This window comes from Eulemur rufifrons, chromosome 19 (genome assembly GCF_041146395.1).
Source record: "Eulemur rufifrons isolate Redbay chromosome 19, OSU_ERuf_1, whole genome shotgun sequence".
Classification (NCBI taxonomy): Eukaryota; Metazoa; Chordata; class Mammalia; order Primates; family Lemuridae; genus Eulemur; species Eulemur rufifrons.
The window spans coordinates 48,857,322-48,882,971 of record NC_091001.1 but is presented as its reverse complement, the minus strand read 5'-3'; the positions used below and the strand labels follow the sequence as shown (position 1 = coordinate 48,882,971).

At 48.0% G+C, this 25,650-nt stretch overlaps 1 protein-coding gene across 1 annotated transcript; it reads left to right on the top strand.

Annotated features, from left to right (window-relative positions):
• The first annotated feature begins 23,691 nt into the window (after nt 1-23,691).
• Nucleotides 23,692-24,680, top strand: TMSB10 (thymosin beta 10). The gene is made up of 3 exons (XM_069494635.1): nt 23,692-23,757; nt 24,038-24,152; nt 24,398-24,680. Exons 2-3 carry the CDS (start codon nt 24,053-24,055, stop codon nt 24,430-24,432), a joined length of 135 nt encoding a protein of 44 aa, XP_069350736.1. The 5' UTR covers nt 23,692-23,757; nt 24,038-24,052; the 3' UTR covers nt 24,433-24,680.
• Nucleotides 24,681-25,650: the final 970 nt, after the last annotated feature.

Sequence of the window (25,650 nt, the reverse complement as noted above, 5' to 3'; positions counted from 1 at the left end):
CTCATGGGAGAAGCATCAGACCCCAGCGTCTCATCAGAGGTGACCTACTACTCACCAGCTACAAAGGCAAAGAAGAAGCCTTTGTTAGGGAACTCCTCCAAAAGGGCCTTCACCCACTTCCCCATCCTCTCGTTCCACTTGTAGATCAGCTCCCAGCGGAAGTAGCTGTCGGTCTCCTGAGCAGTGATGCGCTCCTGAGGCAGTAGCGTGGCATTAATAAAATTGGGAACCTCCGCCAAAATAAAGAGAAAAAAATAAAATAAGGGCAACAGAGTTTTAACAAAGTTACTTCACTAGAGCATCAAATCCCCCAGCCTAGATGGTCAAGACATTGTCAGGAGAAAGCTGAGGAGGATATACCATTCTTGGAGTCTCCTGTCTGCTATAATATCATTCTCTGCAACTAAAGTGCAAAAGCATTAAATGAAGTGCACTGAATGAACTTCTTTGCTGTTTAACACAGTACTTCTGTTCCATTTAAATGATTCTGCTTGATGCCATGTGTTTATACAAGTGCACCATATGTTTGCATAGCACATCCCTAGTTTTAACTTGTTTGATTCACACATGCTTTTTTACATAAAAATAGTTTTATATAGTTACATATTTTAGAATTAATAATTATGATTCCACAACCACAAACATGGAATTTCTATAAATGTTTAACTGTTTTATAAATCCTATACATTTACATTTTCGTTATTTCTCCACTTCCTACTTCTCCCTCTGGCTTTCCCCAGTGTTCTTTGCCCTCTGGGCAAATATTTCACGTGATTCTGGTACAGGTGGTAGCGGGTTTCAGTGTCTGGCTGACAACAGGATGCAAGTACAACAAAATTGTGACCATCGGGGTGGCTCTTGCAGGCCAGCGGCAGCAGGTGGGGCAGGCACATTGGAACTCTTTCTTCCAGGACAGTGACCAAGAAAGAGCTGCTGTGAGGAACAGCTGAAGAAGCCAGGAGTGGGGCAGGGAGAGGGCTGGGGACACACAGGCAGACCCAATACCGATGGGTTCCAATTACATGAAGGACCAGACAGGAACGATCAATACTGCCAGCTAATGAATTCATGAGATCCACGGGATGTTAATGAAAGTCAATGTGGAAAAAAAAGGGGGGGGGGATGAAAGCTTAAAAAATTAATCGAGTTTTATTTTTATAGAACTTCTCAGCCTTTGATACACTAATGTGCAATGTGATTCTCCCTGAGCAAGGGAGAGCGTGTTGGGATGCCCAAACTTATCTGAGGTCTGGGCGCCGACCTGGGCTCAGAAGACCTCTCTAATGATTAACCAACAGTGAAAACCAAAGCAGCTCTCAAGCTCACAGTCCTCCAGAATCCTAGTGAGCTGCCACCCTTGACCGGAGGCTGCATTCCAGAGAGTCCACTTTGCAATCTCAAGACACCAAGCCCCTGAGGGACCCACTCCCAACCCCCTTACAGCACGCAGGTCAGGCGTACACCCCCGCCACTGACTGGCCGTCCCAGCTCGGCAGCGGGTAAGATAGTTTGCCCACAGAGTAGAACAGCAGTTCTCAAAGTGTGGTCCAGGAGCCTGTGGGTGTCCCCAACACTCTTTCAGGGGGTCCGTAAGGTCAAAACTATTTTCATAATACTAAGGTATTTCCCTCTTTCACCTGCACTCTCTCACAAGCACAGTAAAGAATTTTCTGGAGACTACATGCATGTCATGACCTCACTGCTCTTTTGGTCAATCGAACATGTGCTTGTGTATTCTTGTGTTTTACTAATATCTCCATTAATTCACATTTTTAAAAAGCTCTCTGAAGTCCTCAACACTTTTTTTATTTATTTTTTTAATTTATTTATTTATTTTTTTTTTTTTTTGAGACAGAGTCTCACTTTGTTGCCCGGGCTAGAGTGAGTGCCATGGCGTCAGCCTAGCTCACAGCAACCTCAAACTCCTGGGTTCAAGCGATCCTACTGCCTCAGCCTCCCGAGTAGCTGGGACTACAGGCACGCGCCACCATGCCCGGCTAATTTTTTTTTTTTTTTTTTTTTTGTATATATATATTTTAGTTGTCCATATAATTTCTTTCTATTTTTAGTAGAGACGGGGTCTCGCTCTTGCTCAGGCTGGTCTCGAACTCCTGACCTTGAGCGATCCACCCGCCTCGGCCTCCCAGAGTGCTAGGATTACAGGCGTGAGCCACCGCGCCCGGCCTAACACTTTTTTTAGAGTGTAGAGGGATCCTGGGACCAAAAGGTTAGAGAACCGAGGTCTTAAAAGACTCATGAAGACAGAAGAGAGAAGAGAGACCTTATCAAGACTCGTTGGTCATAACTACGAGTTGGTAACAGACTTTGCAGGCATGAAAGACATTCTGCTTTCACATGAAGAGACGGAGTCCTGCCTTATCTAACAAGCCACACGGCAGCAAAACTTGAAACCGTGCCTGGCGCGGTCGTCCCTCGCGGGCAGCCGTGCCTCCCGCCTTCGTAGAGCGTGAGCCTCAGTGTCCGCAGCCCGGCGGCGCCCTAGGGACACTGTGCGGCTTCCCGGCCAGGAACCGCTCAATTAGGCCACCCTCTGCTCTGCTGTGGGTAGGACGATGAATAAAATTGCGAACCGCCAAGGGTAGAGGCCGGTCCGGAGCTGCGCAGGAGTCATCGGAGGCGGGCCGACCACCGAATTCCTGCACTGGGCGTCCGGGGGCGCACAAGCCACCAGAAGGACAAGCCCAGGATCGCCCTCCCTGGAATCGGGGAAATCAAACCCGCTGATGCAAATGCGCAAAATTCAACCTCCGCTGCACTCAAAAGAAAGGGACTTGAGAGGGAATGAAAATTCCGAAGAAAACTGATCAAGAGAAGAAAACTTCATCCCGAAAGAGGTCTAGCCTCGGAGATGCAAGACTTGCCCGGTTTCCGCTCCGCTTCTGCTGCTGTAGGTAGCCCTGGGTGGACCGGGACAGGTCACTGAGCCTCCTTGCCCTCAGTTTCCCTCACCGGCAAAATAGATATTGACGCGAGTATCTAAGGAAACGCCGTGTGCCAGCTTGTCAGATAGTGGTCACTCCGCGAAAGCGCTCTGTGACTCGGAGCACACCGGTCCTCCTCTGAACCTCGATTTCCCAGACCAGTAAAACACGGGAAATGGATTCAGCTCCCTCAAGTCTCTTCTAACTCAGGCGATGAATATACAAAGGTTAGATCAAGCAGATGTAGGGTGCTTTTAATATTTTGATAAAACCAGGTAAATTCGAACTCTTAGGGAAAATAGGGCAAAGCAAACTTCCAAAGCAAACATGCCCAAGTTCTGGCACCGCTTTGCCCTCGCAGATGCGTCACCTGAACGCCGGCGAAGCAGTTGGCGAGACCCCGGGGCCCTCCGTGACGCCCTGGGGCTGGCGGGGACAACAGCCAGGGCACCGAGTCGCTTGCCGTGAACGGGCTGCACCCGGGTCGGTATGGGGCAGCCGAATCCGCGGAGACGCTCGTGAGCAAGGAGGCGCCGCGGTGCCAGGTGGAAGCCCAGCCCTGAGAATCGGCTCGGAGTCCGAGAGCGGGTACTTCGCGGGGTTCAGAAGGAAATCACCCCAGGGAGGTGCGGGGAGGCCGCTTCGCCCGCGCCCGACGCGCGCCTTACTTGGGGCTTGAGATCGCCGTTGGCAGCGGCGGGCGTCCGGCGCCAAGGGGCTGCGCCCATGGGCAGGAGGCAGAGGGTCGGCAGCAGGAACCAGCTCCAGGGACTCAAGGTCCTCACGGCAGCTCCGAAGCCCGGGACGTGAAGGGAAGGAGTGGGGCAGCGGTGTCCGCCCGGCCCGGCTGGGCTATCCCGCGGCCGCAGAGCTGCGGACACGCCGGGCGCCCGCGCGGGTCTAGGGGGCCAAGGACATTCGCCCGCCGCCCCGAGCCTCTCGCCTGCTGCCTCTGCAGTTGGCGCGGCCGCAGCCACGTGGGGCCCTGCCCTGACCCCCCACCCCGAGGCGCCGAGGCAGCCGCGGGAGTCCCGGCCCGCGTTTCTCCCGCCCCGACCCTGCCAGGGCCGCCGCCCACCTGGTGAGCCCACAAGAAGGGAAAAGTGAAGTTCCAGCGCTGTCTTCAAAATTCAACTTAAAATTGTATTGGTTCCTGCGTTTACGTCTGTGCTTATGCTGCCAATGTCGAGGGGAGGGTGGCTCTCGATTGAAATAGATAGACCAAAGAAACAAACGAGAGGCTATTTATACAGGAAAGTTCACGTAAACAAAGTCGCATGGAAGTTTTGTCTGTAAAAGAGAGAGGGAAATGGTCAGTGCGTGCATCCACTTCAAGTCCGGGACCACAAAAGCCGGCACTCCGGTAAGCGCCCTCTTGAGGGATTTTCGGGGATAACAGGAAGGATGTCAACACCGAACGCGGAGGATTGCTGCAGATTGAATGAGGACATTTATGAAAAGCACCTCGTTTGGTGCACATAGTAGGCCCGCAGAATGTACTCGCTCCCTTTCAGCTCCAAATCCCCACCAAGGATTTTTCACAGCGTTGGCACTTCAGAAAGAAAAAATATATATATAAGCAGCTACTTGGGCCCCGCCTGCCCCACCTCCCACCCAGGCCTGAGTGCACTTCACCCCCTCCTTTTATAGTCCGGATTTACGCGTCACTAATTTCTGAGCGGTGTTTAGTGAAGCATTTGTCGCAGGGGTTCTTGATCGTCTTAAATCACGATCCATTTTGAAATTCTAATAGAAACTAGACGACTTCCCGGGACAAAAGAGAAGAGGCCCAGATTTGCATACAATGGAAGGTGGGTTTTTCTGAGACGCGGAAGCCGGTTTCCAGGACTCCAGTAAAGAACCCCTGGCTTAAAGAGCCAAATTTTTCAAGCTTTGATTCCCCTAACGCTTGGGGTTGAGATGTTTTTGTGAAATTGCTAACTTTTTCCGGTTCTAAGTTTGAGCGCGGGGTTGTTTCTGGAGTTGACGCTTTCCAGTCTTCAAATGACTCCGCGGTTTCAGCCCGGCAGCAATCGCTGGTCCCCCGACCAAGCCAGACGCTGCGGGTCTGGGATTTTAGGTGCCAGCGCTGCCACCTACTGGCAAAAACGTTCTCCTCCGGCTGTGAGGTGGAGGGGAAAGCACAAGCACTCAAAAGGAAGTAATTACCTGTTATTTCATATTGTTTCCCCCACTCCAAATGATTTATCGACCAATCAGTGTGACGAGAGGGAAGAGGGGAGGAATAATGTGTCACAAAACGTGACTGAGCTTGTTAATCTTCTCTTACTGTCTCTTTTATTTCCTTGGTTTTTTACTCTTACCTTTGTTTTTTCCTTCATTTAACTTACTTTTGGGTTTACTTTGCTCTTCTTTCTCTAGCTTCTTAAGGTGGAACCATAAGTCATCGACTTTAAGGCTTTCTGCTTTTTTAATATAAGCATTTAAAGCTATAAATTTCCCTGTAAGCACTGCTTTAGCTGAATCACACAAATTTTGAAAAGTTGTATTTCATTATCATTCATTATCTAATTTCTATGGTGATTGTTTCATTGATTGTGGATTATTTAGAAGTATGTTGATTAGTTTCCAAATTATGGAGGTTTTCTAGATATCTTATTGTTATTCATTTCTAATCCAATTCCATTTTTGTTTTGCTTTGTTTTTTTGAGACAGGGTCTGGCTCAGTCACCCAGGCTGGAGTGCAGTGGCATTACCATAGCTCACTGCAGCCTCAAACTCCTGGGTTCAGGGGATCTACAGGTGCACACCACCATACCTAGCAATTTTTTTTTTTTTTTTTTTTTTTTTTTTTTGGTAGAGAGAAGGTCTGTGTTGCTCAGGCTGGTCTGGAACTCCTGGCCTCCAGTGATCTTCCTGCCCTGGCATCCCAAAGTACTGGGATTACAGGTGTGAGCCACCATTCCGGACCCAATTCCATTATAATCAAAGAACATACTCCGTAGGATTTTAATCATTTTAAATTTATTGGGAATTGTTTTAAGGCCCAGGATATGATCAGATGCTGAGTTTGACATGTCTAGTACGTGGATAACTTTGTTTGGCTCTGAAATTTGTTTAAGTGAGGCTTCTTGTCTTAGCCAAACCCATCACCAAGTAGGATTTGTTCTGAGAGACACTCAGTGTCCAAACATTCAGTGGAATCACATCTACTCTACACACATTGTCTCTGCAGACATTCCTAAGTCCACCATCACTCCACTGGACAGACCCAGACCTGGTGACTGTCCAGTTGACATGGCCTGGTCCTCACCAGCCTTCTAAAGATATTTGGGTTGCAGGCCTTTCTGGCTTTCACTTCCTGGTCAAGAAGGAGATGCTGGCCGGGCGCGGTGGCTCACGCCTGTAATCCTAGCACTCTGGGAGGCCGAGGCGGCTGGATCGCTCAAGGTCAGGAGTTCGAGACCAGCCTGAGCAAGAGCAAGACCCCGTCTCTACTAAAAGTAGAAAGAAATTATATGGACAACTAAAATATATATAGAAAAAATTAGCCGGGCATTGGTGGCGCATGCCTGTAGTCCCAGCTACCCGGGAGGCTGAGGCGGTAGGATCGCTTAAACCCAGGAGTTTGAGGTTGCTGTGAGCTAGACTGATGCCACGGCACTCACTCTAGCCCGGGCAACAGAGCGAGACTCTGTCTCAAAAAAAAAAAAAAAGAAAAGAAAAGAAGGAGATGCTACATGCATCCCTGACCTCCTTTCTGCCTATCCACAGAGTTTCTGTATCAAGTTGAGCTCCCTACCTTGAGCACTGTTACTGTACCACACTCTGGCACCCCACTGCCAGAGGCCTGAATGCTTCTGAAGCTTACCCTGATCCTTTCTCTTTCCCCTTCTCATCCAGTCGATACTCCTGGCAACCCTCCTGTCTTAATCTATTTTGTGCTGCTGTAATAGAATACCGTAGACTAAGTAATGTATAAAGAACATTTATTTCCTTATAGTTCTGAAGGCTGGAAAATCCAAGATCCAGGTGCTGGACTCTGGCAAAGGCCTTCTTGCTATGTTATCCCATGGCAGAAGGTGAGAGTGGAGAGACCAAGAGGTCAAGCTCGAAGCCTCAAGCCCTTTTATAATTGGCATTAATCTACTCATGAGGGTGGAGCCCTCGTGGCCTAAACACCTCCCACTAGGCCCCACCTCCCAACACTGCACTGGGGATTACGTTTCCAAAACATGCTTTTGGGGAACACATTCAAACCATAGCAACTCTTTGTGTCTAACCTACTCTTAAGTTCCTCCCTTCTACATCTACTAATGACTTTCTGAATTTACACAAATCTATCTATAGGCTTGTCTCCTTCATAGGAGTCACCTGAGGAAATTATACTGTGGATACCTTTTTGCTTTTTCCAAAACATCAGATTTACTCTCAGAAATAAAAATTTCAGAGTATACAGAGTATTTGCTGTGGTTTCAGCCACACCTCTGTGCCTTCACCCCACCTTTCCCTACTTGGCTTGGCCAATGTACAGCCATCCAAGATCTGAATCACTTAGCACACTCTACAGAGTCCCCAAGGGGGTCAGGACAGCCCAGGTGTGGTGGGCAGGCCACCTTGATCCTGCCTCCCTATAGTCACTCTTCTGTTTAAAACCCTCACTTTGAGTGTGGGCAGGACCTGAGACTGGCTTCTACCCAGTGGAATGTGATGAAGGTCCTGAGATGTCTTGTGATTGCTTGTACATGACAACAGAAGAATATAGTGCCAGTCTTGCTGGAGTCTGTCTCGCCATTGCTGTCTTTGAACAAGCAAGCTGCCATGAGTCCTACATAATGAGATCATGAATTTAACCAACAACCTAGGTGAGCTCAGAAACAGATCCCTCCCCAGCTGAGTCTCTGATGAGAACTCAGTCCTGGCCAACACCTTGACTGAAGTCTCATAAGACCCAAAGCAGAGGACTCAGTTAAGCTATGTCCACACTCCTGATCCAAAGAAACTGAGATAATAAACGTGTGCTGTTTTAAGCCACTTAAGTTGGAGGTAATTTATTACACAGCAGTAGATAACTAATATACCAAGTGAAGTAGGGTACCAAGTGCATTCCCAGGAGTTCCAGCATGGCACTCAACCAGCAAGGTGTGTCCTCAAGGTGAGCAGCTAAGGACCTAAGCCCATAGAGTCGTGGAAACACCTACCTTCTCCACTGCCAGGTCTGCAGGCTCTGTGCATTCCTGGAAGGGGACTGAGTGTTGCCACACTACCTCAGTAACCCAGTGTTAGCACTGGAATTTCTGAGTAGCAAAGGGTAGTGATTATCGCAAAGCTGCATCTGCTTACAAGATCATACCAGATTGCGAGAGAGAGAAAACATCACCTGACAGCCAGGAGCTGGCCTGGCTCATTAGTCAGGGCTTAGTGTCGCTATAAGCCTGCTGGTACCCACAGCTAGGCCATGGTGTTCTCTTGTTAAACACAAGCAATTTCACAGAGCAGCAGTATCAGGCAAGCCACTCTGTGTCCATGATGGATGAAGACAAAAACAAGACCCCTCCACAATCACATCTCGGCACAAACAAAACATGAACATTGTCCAAGCCACAAAAAGGAGCAGACGTTCTCCTCTACTGGCTAATGAGTGACTGCTGTTCTTTTACCAATGCCAGCTCTTGCCTCCCCTCATTTTCCCCCCCTTATAGATGAGATACATTAAGATATTGTTTGGGGATGAACTATGTTCCCCAAAATTCATATGTTGAAGCCCTAACCCCCAGCGCTTCAGAATGTGACTGTGTTTGGAGATAGGGTCATGACAGACGTGAGTAAGTTAAAATGAGGCCGTTAGAGTGGGTCCTAATCTGATCTGACTGCTGTCCTTGTAAGAAGGGGAAATTCAGACACACAAAAGAGATACCAGGGGCTCGAATGAAGACCCAACCCCCCGTGAGGACATAGCAAGAAGGTGGTCATCTGCAAGCCAAGGAGAGAGGCCTCAGGAGAAAGGGGACCTGCCAACACCTTGATCTCAGACTTTCAGCCTCTAGAACTGAAAATAAACAGAAAATAAATTTCTCTTGTTTTAAGCCACCTGGTCTGGGGTATTTTTTTTATGGCAGCCAGAGCTGACTAATACAGATACTCAGAATTATACCGTTTTCTGAGAGCACCCAACCCACAGCAAAACCCCACTTCCTTGAACCTTCCCCCAAATCACCTGACAACACAAGTTCAAATCCTTTAACAAGCCCTTCTAACATCCTCTTGCTGAGACGCCCTGCAGTTCCTCAAGGTGTGAGGACATTTGGACACACAAAGGCAAGAGTTCTTCCCCATCACAAAGAGCAATCAATCCAACTAATTCAGTTTCAGGTGATCTTTGACTGAAGGGCACTGATAACTGTATGTCTACTGGGGTGACTTTGGCCAGCACCCACGCCATCCTTGGGTTGTCACTGGTCTTACATCAGACTTTGTGCAGGGAGAGGGTCTCCTGGTGTTGGCAGGTGCCCACCTTCCCCCGTACTCCCCCTCTCCTGCCCCTCGCCTCCCCGCATACCACACGGGGCGACACTGTGCGGAGGTAAGTGCTAACTTGCTCCTGGAAGCCTGGTGCAAGCCGGTGCCTGCATGATGGGTTCCTGACAGGAAGGGCTTAATAGTAGGTCAGGATAAACGAGGCCTCTCCCAGGAGAGCACAGGAGAAGCAATGGGTGGTGACTGTGCCACTGGCGTCAGGCTTCTGCCTTGCTATGTGGAACTGGCACGTGGAGAGAACGAGCTGAATTGCTGAAGCCAGGAAGGGAGAAGGAATGAGAGACAAGGAGTCTGAAGGCAGCCGTTGGAGGGAAAGAAAGCAGCGATGTTGGCCAGGGGGGGTTATTATGCTTTACTCTTCATGAGTAATGGAAATTTCAGGAAATTTTCAGTAAAATTTAGATTACACGCACAAAAGAGACACCAGGGACACACATGGAGGGACAACCCCATGGGGACGATAGCAAGAAGGTTTTTAGGCCCCTGACTGTGGCATTTGACTTCAGTGTGGGCAGGGGAAAGAGAGAAGGCTTCCACAGGGGGCCCAGCCACAGACAAGTGACAATGACCTAAATGTGTAATTTTTACTATGAATCTAAAGTAAACAAAACTACAAATATTTTCTAAAAGTGACCTGAATGGTCAGTGAGTTTTTGTAAGAAAAGTTAGTGATTGTTCCACAGAACCTTCAAAAAGCTCCAACTTGCTACCTAATGCATGTCTGGTATGCACCAGTTTTTGTCCTTAAGGGATCCTGCATCCCTTCTACAAACTGCTTCTTTTTTTTCTCCCACACTCTTATTAAATACCTGAGCATTTCAGTGCCAAGTGAGGGTTGACAATGATGACTGTGACAGGCATGACTCCGCCCCCTGAAACTTCGTGTCAAGGGCTGTTAGCCCCGGTGGCACATTAGAATCACCCGGGGAGCTTTTAAAACTACCAAAAGCCAGGCCTTGCCCTGGTTGGTTAACTCAGAATCTCTGGGGGGTGCAGCCCCAGCCTCAGCATTTTAAAAGCTGCCCTGATAATTCTAATGTGAGCCAGGATGGAGAAACAGACAAAAAGAAAATCACAAGGTGGTAGTCATGAGTGCAACAAGGTCCATGACGGCCCATAATGGCACCCATTATTCCAGGGAGCATTTCCCACCAGAATGTTGTCTAAACAGAGACCTAAGATTTGAGTAAGAGTTCACTGGAGAACAGCATTCCAGGGAGAAGGAAGAGCACAGGCAAAGGCCTTGAGGCATGAGAGAGCGTTCCCTGTGCTCACAGAATTCAATCTGTTTGCACGAGGTAGCAGGTAAGGGTGAGCGATAGAGATTGCAGAAACCAGCAGAGGGCCTGTGGGCAGGGTTGAGGAGTTTGACCCACATCCTGAAGGCATTGCAGGGCCATCAAAGTGTTTTAAGCAGAAGAGTTGTGTAATCAAGTGCACAGTTTAGAAAGATCACTCAGGCTGCAGCGTGGAGGGGAAATGGGAGAAAGCGAAAGAGGAAATGGTGAGGCGAGCAAGGAAGGACAATGGGGACCTGCTCCAGGCTCTGGCAGGGGCTGAAGAGGAGCAAAGTGCTATTGTGGAAGTAAAATCCACCACACTTGGTGGTTGATTGGACGTAGGGGAGAGGGAGAACAAGAAACTGCCTGCAATTAGTGCCCAGAAAGGGCCTCCAGACCTCACCCTCTGGCCTCAACTCTGCAGCCACAGTGGTAAGAGGAATGAACACTCACAAGATCCCCAATTTCATAAGCGTTTCAATAGTCCTTCATGCCAGGAGAGCAGAAGAGGAAGAAGGAGTCTGTCTCACTTCCTCCATGCTCAGGAGCACTTCTGGATCCACCCCAATTCTTTTACCCCAGCCTCCCCCTGAAGTCTCTAGAACTCCCCTGGCCTTCCTAGATACCCTGCAAGTCTTGCCTGCCCTTAGCAGAATGTTACCGGCTCAGGCAGTTTACCTTTGGCCTGAGCACTGTGAGAAGCACTCTGGCCCTGGAGAGGGATAGAACAAGAATCCCGTCTTGTCTCTGCCATTTTTTAGCTTTGTGACCTCAGGCAAGTCATGTAACATCTCTGAACTATATCTTCTTCATCTGCAAAATGAGAATAAAAATACTTGTCGTGCAGGGATATTGCAAAGACTAGAACTTATGTAATATATAAGGAGCCAAACAAAACACTGCAAAGATCATAAAGAGCTGAGAAAAAGAAAGGGGTTAGGGGAAGAAGGGAAGGAAAAGGGGGGGAGAGAAGAGAGAGGGAGAGAAGGAGCAAGACAGTAGTTCATAAAGAAATGAAAAAATACTCACTAGCTTACTAAATAAAAACAGATTAATTCTGGAGATGGGTGACGATGGTTGCCCAAAAATGTGAATGTACTTAATGCCCCAAAACTGGACATGTAAAAATGATTAAAATGGTAAATTTTGTTATATATATTTTGGCACAATTTTAAAAATTCAAACAAAATAATTTTTCAAAAGCAAATTAAAACAAGTAGGTGCATTTTCACCTCTCAAACTGGCAAAAATAAAAGCATAGCAATGACCAATAGAAAGTAAAAAAGCTTTTTGTAAGGCAATCGGCACTATTTAAAATGTGCATGCCCTTTGACCTAGAAATTCCACCACAGGAATCTGTCCTAAGGAAATATTGACTGGTGTGCAAACACACCCATACACACACACACACACACACACACACACCACAGGTGGGGAATCACTGAGCCCGGGTCACTGCAGCATTAAAACAGTGAAAAGTCTCAAACAACCCTTATAATGGAAAGTTAACAAAAGAAGTAGATCTTTAGGTTCTGGAATGAAGGGACACATGGCAAGCCGCCCACTTCTTTGGGGAGGGAGTGGGAGCGTTGTGGGGTGGGGCAGGGAGGGAAAGAGGGCCTTTCAGTGTTTACTATGTTTTCTATTGTATTTTTTTAAATAACAAACACATCTTTGATAATTTCTTTAATTTTAATGATTTTTCAAAAACTGGCTGCTTCTTGGGCATGTGTTATGTTGCCAGTCCAGTTGGGAGTGTGCCTTATACGTCAAAGCATAACAATCTACTCATTCTTCCTACTGACTACAGAGCTTCCTACAACGTAGCTTATTTGCCATTTTTCATGATTATAAATAATGCTGCAGGGAAGAGTGCAGTGAAGAAAATCAGCGCTGCAGAAAACATCGGGATTATCATTCTTGTTGTTCTGACCTGTTTGTTATGAGCAGTGGCCCCGAGGGCCCGGGTGCTGGCCTAGCTGGTTCTTTCCAACAGGTGCAACCTACTGCCAGCAGCCTGGGCCATGGTCTCTCTGGCTGGCTGGCTGCCATGGCCCCCATCTGGCCCCTGAGATCCCACCAGCCTTTGGCAACTGATACTTTTTATGACGGGGTAAAAGATGCATGGGTGCTCTTTCCTAATCGTTTCATTCCTTGCCAGAGATCCACTGTTTCTTGGGTAGCAAGTTCCTTTTGCCACATGTATAGTGAGCAATAGGGCCTGGCCTCACAGAATAATGCTGGTAGCTTTAGGTAAGGGAGAAGATCTGCCCAGATCCCCTCCCCTGCAGGCCAGAAGCTGTCCTGGCCATGACGGGGTCAGAAGTCTACTTTCCTTCCTCCTATGGGTCCTGTGGAACTTCCTTAGTTGGCCCAGAACTCCAGCCCAAGAGACAGCTTCTCCCCAGATGTGCACGGACATGATTACTCCAGGGAAAGATCTATGTCTACAAAGGAAAATATGGTGTACAGCCTCCCAGAAATGAAGCATCAACAAAATTATTTTATTTGTTCCAGTTGATCATTGTATACATATATATATACAGTTTTATTAAAATACATTTTGGGCTTCATATTTTTCAGAAAATAACTGCCATGGACATGCCAGTGTCTCAGTGTCCCCATATAACAGGAGCCACCCCGTGCACAGCCCTTCTTCAGGGAAGCAGAGGTTGGCATGGGGAGGTTAAATTACTTGCCCAAGATCATACATCTAGTAGGTGTTGGATTCAAATTTACACACTCTTTAGAGTCCAAACTTTCACCCACTTCCCTGTACTGCCTCTTCTCACTACCAGCTAGCATTTTAAGAATGTGTGTGTGTGTGTGTTTGAAAGACAGCAATTATAGAATAGTGTGTGTTTGAAAAAAACCCATAATTGAATATTCTATTTTTCAAACACACACAAAAGAAGAGAGAAAGCCAGGCAAGGTGGCTCGCACCTGTAATCCCAGCACTTTGGGAGGCCAAGGTGCTAGCGAGGATCACTCGAGGCCAGGAGTTTGAGACCAGCCTAGGCAACACAGTGAGACTCTGTCTCTACAAAAAATTTAAAAATTATCTGGGTGCTGTGGCATGCACCTGTAGTCCCAACTACTTGGGAGGTTGAGGCAGGAGGATCCTTGAGGTCAGAAGTTCGAGGCTGCAGTGAGCTATGATCGAGCCACTGCACTCCAGCCTGGATGACAGACCACGTTTCAAAAAAAAAAAAAGAAGAAGAAAAAGAGAGAAGAGTATAATGAACTCGTATGTATGTTATGTACCACCCAGGTTTTTTTTTTTTTTTGAGACAGAGTCTTGCTCTGTCACCCTGTCTAGAGTGCAGTAGCGTCAGCCTAGTTTACAACAAGCTCAAACTCCTCAGCCTAAGTGATCCTCTGAGTAGTTGGGACTTCAGGCAAGCACCACCACGCCGAGCTAATTTAATAAAAACGGGACTTGCTGTTGCTCAGGCTGGTCTTGACCTCTTGAACTCCTGACCTCAAGGGATCCTCCTGCCTCGGCCTCCCAGAGCACTAGGATTACAGGCGTGAGCCACTGCACCCAGCCTACCACCCAGCTCTTGATGGACATAGTAACAGCTCCAGAACTAGGGTTCCATGGAACACAGTTTGGGAATCCCAGATCTAGGTCACTGTGAATGGTTCTTCCAGAATTTGGTGAGAAGAACATGGTAAGGGCAATCCAGGAAAGAGCAGACCAGAGGCACAGAGGAAGCAGAGACAGCGTATAGGGAGAGAAGAGGGGTGAGGAAAGCAGGGGAGGGAGGGAGAAACTCAGAGCTCCTGGGGGCTGCTGGCAGCAGTCCAGCTGCAGTCCTAAAGCATTCTCACCCTGAACGCCCCGGGATGGCACTGTGAGGCACTGCTCAGATGCCCCTTCCAGGGAGGACTTGTCCCCCTGGCTAGGAATGTGATGTCAGCCCCTGCAGCACTGAGAGCCACCTCCCCTTCTAGTCTCAGCCCATCTCAGCCCATCTTGGGACAATTCTAACTTCAGAGGTCCCCTGGGGTGTTGGGGCTGCTGAGGCTGCCATTAAGCCTTCCTCACAGCTTGACTTCTCCCCCTGCCCAAGCCCTCTTCCTTCCTCCCCTTCAATAGGACCTAATCCCAGGGAACTCCTTAATAAACATCCTGCACACTAACCCTGTCTGAGTTTGCTTCCAGAGAAATCCAACCTGCCACACCCCCTTTTGCTTAAGGGAGCTCCAGTGAGTCTCTGTTCCTTCCAATCCAAAGAGAGTAATTAACACAGTCACCTAGTGAGTCACCACACTGGGGCTGAGATGACTGCTATACTGTACCTTCTTGATAGAAATCACACCGACGTCAGGACCAGAGGAAGACAAAACAAATAGGAGAGACTTAAATTGTACACAGTAGTTGGGGGTGGGGGGAAGAGGTCAAAGTTAACACACTGAGACCCATATTTAGAAAAAAAAAAAAAAAGCAGCTTGCTTTATTTCCCTGTCAGCATTTGGATGCAGCTGGGCAGTGGGTGAGCCAATTACAGGAGACTCAGTCTCTTCCTGTGTGCAGTAGTCTTCTTGGGCTTCATTCAGTCTCCCTGGCAGAAATCCTTAGTCTGGGGGGTTCCTTCTTTCTCCCTCCTCCCCAGGGAGGGCCCAGGCCAAGGGCTTACCTGCCTCAGGGTCGTTAGCGAGAGGAGACGCTCCTGGCTCTTGTCCTGTGGCCACGCCGGCTGAGTCTGCTGGGGAAGCCCCTGCCGCTTGCACACCTCGGGGCCTGCTTTCTCGGCAGAGTCAAGGTCCGGGGGTCCCCTTGATGACTCAGCCTTCCCCTTTACCTCCCTGACTTTGCAAATTCCCCAAGACCTGACTGCCACTTTCCTTAAATCCCTGGCTTGGGCAGCCTTCCCTGGGGGGGCCCATCTTTACAGAGCCGGTCCACCCTGAAGTGGTGACGCCACCACCACCCCCCCCAAACTTAGCCTCAGGAAGCTTCTCTGTTTCCCCTGGGGCATTATCTTAACAGCTGAAACCAAAATTCCACTGAGGAAAGGAACCATCTTTGGGGAAATATCTCGATTAGTTGTTTGTGGTAGAAAGGGGGGTTCAAAAACCTTTCAGCAAGAACCAAGGTAGCAAAGAATAAATATACTGCTCTGCTGGAGAGAAAGCAGGGAGTTGGTATTTCTGGAAGGGAAGATTTAAGAGAGGAAGTAGGGAATCAGAAAGGAGGAGAAGATAGTTAGATAGTGTGAGTTTGGGGCTACCTGGGAGAAGCTCAGGTGCAGGTGGGGTCCCCCATGGCACAAGGATATGTCATTAAAAATATGTTTGCACCTCTCCTTAATCCATAAATCTCTGATAAAAGTGTGTGGCACACGTCAGCCTTACCTTACATAGCTGCTTTGAAAATGAAACAAGGCTGAGGGCTCTCTACCATGTTTAGAGGTGCATTAATGTGGAGACATAAAAATTCACAGCCATCAGAAATAACCATAAGAACAGAATATTCCTGAACATTCAGAGAAAACATCAAACAGGAGTTGGAATCATTCTTAGCGAGATTTGGTCAGACTCCAGAGAATGGCTGAGTTACACGTAAAATTTCAGAAACGTCTGTCTTGTGAAGGTGAAAGGAGAATTTAGATGTTAAAGGGATGATTTCTGAACAATAGATGCTAAGCCACTGATGAAGTGGTCCCACTCTAGCGGTGTTTGAACTGCTGGTCACAGCCAATTAGTGGGCAATAAAATCAAATTGGCAGGTTACAATCAGCATTTTTAATGAAATAATAAAATGGAAAGGAATAGCTCAACCGCCAGCCATTAGGGAAATGCACATTAAAGCCGTGATGAGACATCAGTCCATGCCTATTAATACAACTAAAATTATAACAAAACAGCAACAATGCAAAATACTGCTGAGGATGCTAAGAAACTGGATCTCTTATACATTGCTGGTGGGAATATAAGATTGTACAGCCACTCTGCAAAATTGTTTGGCATTTTCTTATAAAACTCAACATACACTTGCCATATAATCCAACAATCGCCCCCTTGGGCATTTATCCCAGAGAAAGGAAAACTGTCCACACACAAAAAATGTACACAGATGTTCATTTACTTTTAATGCAGCTTTATTTTTAATATCCCAAATCTGAAACAAACCACAATGCCCTTCAATAGGTGGCACATCCATACCATGGAATACTAAGAAATAAAAATCAATGAACTATCGATACACTCAACAACTTGGAAGAATCTCAAGGGCATTATGCTTAGTGGGGAAAGTCAATCTCAGAAGGATGCATGCTGCATGATTCCATTTGTATAACATTCCTGAGATGACAAAATTTTCGAGTTGGAGGACAAATTAGTGGTTGCCAGGGGTTACGGGGGGCGGTGCGTGGGACTATAAAGAGATAGCATGAGGGACTCCTTGTGTGGTGATGGAATAAATCTGTAACTGCATTGTGATGGTGGTTATACAACTGTATACATGTGATAAAAATGCACAGAACTATACATACACACACACACAAATGAGTAAAACTTGGAGAAATCTGGGAAAAGTCTATAGATTACACCAATGTCCCTCTCCTGGTTTTGATATTGCATTATAGTTATGTAAGATATTACCATTGGGGAAAGTGGAGAGCAGGGTACAGGGGACCTCAGTGCACTATCTTTGCAACTTCCTGTGAATCTATCATCATTTCAGATTAAAAAAAAATTTTTTAAATGAAAAGGAATAGAATAGAAGGTCATAGTTCCTCATGCACAGTAAGGGTGAGTATTGTTCTGGTGAAACTTTTGTTTCATTTGTGTGTGCTCCTGTGAGTTCTGGCTCACCATATGAAAGGTACTTAATGTACTTCTTGGGGGTGGTCTCTCAGGTCAAAAACAGTTTAAAAACCACAGCTCTGCAGCAAGCTCAGCTACCTCAAAGACATAGGGGCCAAGTAGACCATGGGAGGAAGTAAAACAGGCCTAGTTTGTTAAGACTTGTCACTCATCTTTCCCATGTACAAAGTTCTTACTATGGCAGGTTTTATAATGATATAAATATCCTTCACTTCCACAAATAAATATGCTGTTTTTTATTTTCTTGAATTATATAGCACTCCTATCTTTTCTCCTCACTTTCTTTTCACCTTTTTCTTCATTGTGGTAAAATATACACAGCATAAAATTTACCATTTTAACCATTTTTAAGTGTGCAGTTCAGTGACATTAAGTACATTCACATTGTTAGGCAAACATCAAGATTATTCATCTCTAGAACTTTTTCATCATCTCATACTAAAATTCTGTACCACTGACAAGAATTCTCCATTCTCCCTTCCCCCCCAGCCACTGGCAACCACTGTTCTACTTTCTGTTTCTGTGTATTTTCTCTTACCCTTGAGAATGAATTGGTTTAGCTATTGCTAAATAAAAAATTACCCAAAAACTTAGCAGCACAAAACAACAAAGATTTATTATCTCACAGTTTCTGGTTCAGGGTCTCTCATGAGGTTGCATTCGACTTGAAGGCCAGGGCTGCAGTCATCTGAAAGCTCACCTGACGCTGGAGGACCCACTTCTTAGCTTCTTCATGTCGTTGGCAGACTTTGGCTGCTCACCGGCTGTTAGCCAGAGACTCCATTTCCTCCCCACGTGAGCACCTCTCCAAAGGACTGCCCAGAGCATAGCAACTGGCTTCCTCCAGGGTGAGAAATCCGAGGGACAGACGGATAGAGCCAGGCACCAAAATGAAAATTATAGTCTTTTATGACTTAAACTCAGCAACAGCATACTATCATCTCTGCCCTATGCCATTGGGCACACAGAGCACCCCTGGTGCAGTGTAGGGAGGGAACTGCACAAGGATGGGAACAGGGGGCCATCTCACAGTTTAGCTCCCACAGAGACTGAGGAACGAGAAATATTTCTGTGCTATAAACCGAACGCTAGCACAAATATGATAAGTGGCGACTGCCACTGGTTTCCACGCTGGGAAAACATTAGGGAAGGTGGTGAATCCAGCAAAGTGAAGAGGACATGCCCCATCTCAAGGGGGCAGCTGCTGATCATGATGTTGCCATGACAATATATACACCCAGTGCTAGTGGATCTTCACTATGGAACTCTTCCAATGTTTGAGGATTGGCTGAAGATTTTTGCTACATTTAATGTGACCAAATAAAATATACATGCCAGCTGAGTGCAGGCTGCTAGTCTGCACACTCCGCTGCAAGGTCTGGGCAAGAGTCGCACACGGAGAGCTCAGGCTTTGGAGTCAACCAGACCTGGATCAAGTCCCAGCAATGCCAACGACAGCTGTGTGACCCTGACCAAGCCTCGGACTCCTACACTGTAAAGCAGAGATGTTAAAAATAGTGCCATTTCACACTATTTTGGTAAGGATTAAGTGACATAATACATGTAAAGTCCTGAGAACACAGTAACTGCTCGATAATGTGACTTGCTGTCATTATCGCTATTCTAACAGCAGAGATGAAAAACGAAACTGTAATATTCTCACTCGAACTGTGGCTGTTAGCCACTTAGGCTACCCAAGCAACTGCCAAGGTGTATTTAGGAGACAACCCACACATCTACAGAGCAGGACAATCCCTGCAGAGGCCACATGTCAAAGGCCCACTTTACACTTTACTTTCTTCACAGTTTTATCTTGGATGAGCCCTTAAACCACGACCTACAAAAAAAAAGAAAGAAAAAAAGAAAGACAGCTCAGCATTTTGATAGTATGGAAAATACAGAGGTCACATCCTGATTTCTTTACTTTTCCTGTGCTTCCTTTGTGTGAGAGTCACACAATTATTTTCAGGCTGGCAAAACTGGCACCAAAGGGAGGCTGTTTCACAAATGGAAAAGCAGCAAAAGGAAGACGAGGGAGGTCATCTAGGGAGATGTGTCACTCACTGTGAGCCTACTCTGGCCCAAGGTATGAATCGTCTCTGTAACAGTCCAAACACTTCGCTACCCACTTCTCATCCAATGCGAGGGAACTCATCACCTCCCCCACAGTAGCTCACTCCATTTTGATTAGGAAGTGAAAGCATTTGTTCAACAACTATTGATTGAGCACTTCCTGCATGTCAGACATTGCATTTGGTGCTGGGGATACAATGATGAATGAGACAGATGAGGTCTCCCGTTTCCTATTGCAGGACATAGACAATAAACAAAGAAATGAGTATGTAGCATGCTTGGTTATATATTGGTTAGAGGTGGATTTTATGAAGAAAAATGAAATATGGTAAAAAGCTAGAGAATGACGAGGGTGTAGCTCTATACGGGTGGCCAAAGAGGGTTCTCTAGGGAGACAGACATGTAACTAGGTTCCTGAAAGAAGGAAGCAGGTGCACAATGTGAATATTTAGACTGAGAAGAGCATTAGCAAGGACAAAGGCCCTAAGGCAGGAGTGAATGGCTTCCTTACAATCAAAGGAAATCCGGACTGGACTCTTCCTTCCCAGCCATACAGCCACAAATCTCGCTGCCACTTGAGAGTTTAACCATGTTAATCATGTCTCCCTGTACATGTGGGGTTGCTGTGAGGGCCACGAAGCCTACACATGTGCCTCTATCAGGTTCTTCTCTTCATATTTTGTCCATTTCTCTGGATTACTGGATCCAGCTGGTTTTGGAGTTTACAGCGATTCGTCCTCCGTAATCAGCATTCTATCTACATCCTCATTCCAATATGATAAAAACGTCAAGCTGGACAAGTCTGAGGAATGAAGCCCCCAGCAAACCTTCAAAGGCTTCCCTCTGACCTTTCCGCCAGGTTGAGTCATCAAGACTCTCAGTTCCCTCTTATCAGTTCTACATTTTCCAGAGCATCCTTCTCAACAAGGAAGATGGAAATGTAATTGGAGTCTAGGGGCTCAGCTTTTTCTGTGCCATCTGTGAACAGTATAAAATCTGTCCCAAGCAGCAGGCTGACATGCTGTCACATATAAATGACAACCCAAGTCATAAGTAAACAAAAGCCATGACCATGAACATTGTTGATTGACTGAGTCATGCATCTACTACACTAGACTTGTAACTCGAGAGTCTCACTATATCTTCTACCCCCAGAACACTGCCAGATATTTCATGGACGTTCAATAAACATTTATTGAATAAGTATATGTGTGAGTGTTATGGAAAATATTTAGGAAACATCCCCAATGGGACCTGAAACCCTGGGGCTACCAGGTTATGATTTTTCTGTCTCACGGTGTTCCAGTTTTCTAATGCTGTGTAACAAAAAATCCTGAAACTTAGTGTTTTAAGACAACTGCAACATTCACCTTGCTCATGAGCCTGCCATTTGGGTAGGAACAGCTTGTCTCTATTCCACTCAGCATTAGCTGGGGCAGTTTGAACATTTGAAGGCTCGTTCACTTGCACAGATAGTGGCTGATGTTGGCTGTTAGCTCTGACCTCAGCTAAGGCTGGGGCCAGAATGCCTAAGTGAGGCCTTTCCTTATAGATGCATAGTTTCCTCAGTCCTGGGAGCCTGAGAAAAAGTCAGGCAGAACCCTATGGTCTTTTATGACCTAGCCTCAAAAGTCATAAAGCATCATTTCTTCCACATTTTATTCATTAGAAGAAAGTCACTAAGGCCAGTCAAGAAATGGTGGGAAGAGCCAAAGAATAGGCAGATGTTTTAAAACCACTGCCATAGAGATGGACCACAGATCTGCACTGAGTAAGAATAAGGAATGACTGCCGGTCCAAAGGCGAGGCCCAGGAAGGTAATATCTACATAATGCTTGGCATTGCATCTGAAAAGGAATCAAGTGCCAGTGAAACCCTCTGAACGATCGCTGTCTCCAGATGTCTGTACGTTTTCATGTTCAAGTTCAGCAGATGCTTCAACAGTGTACGGCAGAGACTGTTTCAAGTCACCCAACCCTGATTTCTCTGTCTCCTAGGCACAGCTAGACTACATTTCCCAGCCTCCCTTGCAGTTAGGTGAGAACATGTGTCTGAGCCCTGGCCAAAGAAATAAGGGCAGAAGTAAGGGAGACTACTTCCAAGCCTGGTCCATAAAAACTCTAGTGTGGTCCTCTATCCTCTCCTCTTTCCCCATCCACTGGCTGGATAATGTGGACTTCTAGGACCTAGGGGAGGGCAGAGTGAGAAGAGAGAAGGGGCCTGTGTGCCTAAGTTGCTACATGGAACAGAGCTGCCTGACCAGGAACAGCAGCATAGAATATTGCTGCATGAGTGGAAAATAAACTTTTATTGTATTAAGCCACCTTGGAGGCTGTTTTACATTTATTGGCTCAACCTGATTGTGAAGCTTGATTTTCATTCAAGAAATGTTCACTCCTCTTCCTCTCCGACCATATACTTCCCCACTCCCCTGGTGGGCTTGGCCAATGGCATGTTAGCAGATATGACATGCTATGACATGCTTTTATATTTCAACATTTCTACACTTTCTTGTGCTACAGCCCTCTGGCTGTTTTGCCAGCACCTGGAGAAGAAGCCAGAGGATGAGACACTAGTGGAGCAAATCCAGACACGACCCACACTTTGGAGCCAAGCCCAGCCTAGCCCAGCCCAGCACCGTCTGACCTGCCCATATATGAACAAGAATAAATCATTATTTTAAGCCCCTGACTTTTGGGGTGGTTTTTAACATAGCATATTGTGGCAGCAGTTGACTGATACACTAACAAATTTTGTGTGTGGCATCCTAATGGGGCTGCCATGTTAAGTATCCACTTGATGCCTGTTCTTTATCTCATTTAAGCTTAAGCCAAAGCTATTTTACAGATAAAGAAACTGAGGTGCAGGAAAAGACTTGCCCAAGGTCACATAATTTGATATATCAAATGCATAAGCCTAAGTTTTCTTCCCACTGTTCCAAATACACTGAGGGAATGTGAGAAAAGCAGATAAAATTAGGAAGGGACTGGACAGAATTTAGGACATTTCCACCAAATCCCACTTAAACAGGGCTTGGTAATACTCCTTCACATTTGAAAAAGGAAAGTTCAGGACAAATAAAAGAATAATCAGCTTCACCCCCCTGGGCTGTTAATTCATGGAACTTATTGTCTAAAGCTGTTGCACAGGCTGAAAGTACTTGTCTAAGACATTTGAATAACTGCATTATACTACTTCTATAATGCGTTGATAAGAAAAATAAGAACGTTTGTAGGCATATGGGTCTCTATTATCTTCAAGGTTAACTTCAAGGAGGAAAATCGCACCCGCTGATACCGTGTTCCTAGGAACCCTGGGAGAGAAGGAACATTGAGAGCCCTCTTGGACTCCCTGCTCTCACCACCGCCCTTCAGACAATGCTTCCAAACAGGATTTAGGGAGCACCCACCACGCCAAGGCTCCTGCAGCAACTGCCCAGATCCGGGAAGGGGGACGACAATGAGAGGGCAACTGGCCCCCAACCTGAGCCAAGAGCACTGGAAACCTCTTTGCGCCCCCGGCCCCCTCTCCCGCCCCCGAGGCCCTGGGCTTGGCTTCTTTTAGTTCGAGACCGAGGAAGGACTCAAACTCCCCAAGGAGAGGGAAAAAGGAGCAAAGGCGAGAAACGTGGGGGCGACACAGGTGGGGTGTCTCCTGCGACCAACCACTGCTGCAGAGCGCGCGTGCATCCACTCCCGCAACTACCCACTGCATACACACACTCGAAACCACGCACCCCTCCCCCTCCGGCCTCCACACCCTTTCTGCGGGGCTGAGCAGCAGCTTCCCCAGAGAGAGGGAAATGCAGCCAAAAAGAAAACCCGGGGGCCTGGCGCCCACCCAAGCAGCGCCTGCAGCCCCCACGCCTGGGACACGGCGAGCCGGGGACGCTGGGCGCGGGAGGAGCCGCGCCCAACCCGGCTGGCAGCCCCGCGGAGACCGCGCTGGGGCTACAAGCCGCCCGCGCCACCCCCGCCCCTCCGGTGCCAGCGCCGCCCCCGCTGCGGCGGGTGAGGGGCGGGGCGGGGCGCGGCGTATATAAGGCGAGGGGCGGGCGCCGCTCTTTTGTCTCTTGCTGCAGCAACTCGAGTGGGAGCACCAGGAGCCCGGGCTCGGAGCGGGACGCCAGGGTGAGCGCGGCGCGGGGGGGGGCACCCGGCCGGGGTGGGGTGGGAGCCGGTGCATCGGGCGGGCGCGCCGCGGCCGCAACAGGCGCCCTTCCCCGACGGGACGTCGGGCCGGCGGACCACGCCCTGGGGCTTCGGAGCGGGGTGTGGGGCGCGCCCAGATCCCGGGCCTCGGGGCTGCCGGGAACGCCCGGGCGCGAGTGCCACGTCTAGAGGCGTCGGCCGTGCGCGGAGCGGGACGCTGGCCCCAGCCCCGGGCCAACCGCCTTGGTTTGCCCACTAGGATTGTTTTAAGAAAATGGCAGACAAACCGGACATGGGGGAAATCGCCAGCTTCGATAAGGCCAAGCTGAAGAAGACGGAGACGCAGGAGAAGAACACCCTGCCGACCAAAGAGAGTGAGTGTGCCCCCGCCTCCCGGGCCCCCAGCCCAGCCCCTCACCCTGCCCTTCCCTTGCAGACCCACCCCACCCCCGGCCGATGCCCCTGTTCTGGGTGGCCCTAGCCACCCTGTCAGTTACACAAAGCGCCTTGTCCCTCCCCAACCCCAAGCTTCTTTCTTAATCCCCGACTTAGTGGGTGCCACGGTTGGGGGGTTGCAAGGTAGCCTCACCCTCCCGTGACCGCTTCCCGCTCTCCACAGCCATTGAGCAGGAGAAGCGGAGTGAAATTTCCTAAGAGCTTGGAGGATTCCCTATCCCCGTCATCTTCGAGACCCCAGTCGTGATGTGGAGGAAGAGCCACCTGCAAGATGGACACGAGCCACAAGCTGCACTGTGAACCCGGGCACTCCGCGCCGATGCCACCGGCCTGTGGGTCTTTGAGGGGACCCCTAATCAGACTGCCAAATTCTCCGGTTTGCCCTGGGATATTATAGAAAATTGTTTGTATGATTAATGAAAATAAAACACACCTCGTGGCATGGCTGGCGTGGTCTGAGTCTCTTAGTTGAGTATGCGTGGGTAGTGCCGCTGCAGCAAAGCCCCACTCGTCGAATCGAGTTCCTGCCGCAGGAGGGAGGAGGGGGGTCGCAGAATGGGCTGGCTCGGAGGGACCATTTTTAATTTTGGCTATATCTGCTTCTCCATAAGAATTCATGGCTTATTAGCTGCCTAGCTCCTGCTCTTAATGCAATCCATGTAAAATTTAACCCAACTTTGTCTCTTGCAAGCTGTTTGGGAAAAAGAGCAGGGTTTGGTTTTAATAAGCTTTTGGAGTCCCACTGGTTTCCCTCTCGCCTTCTCATAGCTGATTTGCCCAGAAGAGAACAGTGATTGAAAGTCTGGGAAGAAAGGGAGGAGAGACAATCTGGAATGTTGGAAATTGGGTGAGGTCACAAAGTCTCCAGAAGGCTTTCTTCTGGAGCTTAAAAAAAAAGAGGCGTTAGAACAAAACCAAAGGCGGGATCTAGGGAAACAGCAGCAGGAACTCGGGAACTAGATGAACCCACATTAGAACTTAGGACTGGGGGGGGGGGGGGGGGACGGAGAGCCTAGCTTTTTGTCTTTTAACCCTCGCTCAGAACCTCTCACAAAAGCATTGGCCATTAGAGGGAGTGCAGTGCTGTGCTCAGCAGGAAGGGTGGGAACGTGAAGGGGGGGTTGGCACTGGCAGCAGAGCCCCATGGGGTCACACCCCTGGACCCACAGGAAGGGGTGGCACCAGCCCAGAGGGGCCTGGAGCCTGGGGCTACAAGGCATTCAGGAACAGAAGAAACTGGCTTTTCATTCCAGGGGGTGGAGTTTACTTTATGGAGGGAGGAAAGAGTGACACATTGCTTGGTGATTTGTTTCACGTTTTTGCCAGGCCCCAAGGGGCTAGGCACTGTGTGAGGGCAGTTAATTCAAATGAGGTACCATCCCCGTCCACAAGGAATTTCAAATCTAGTCTAGAGAC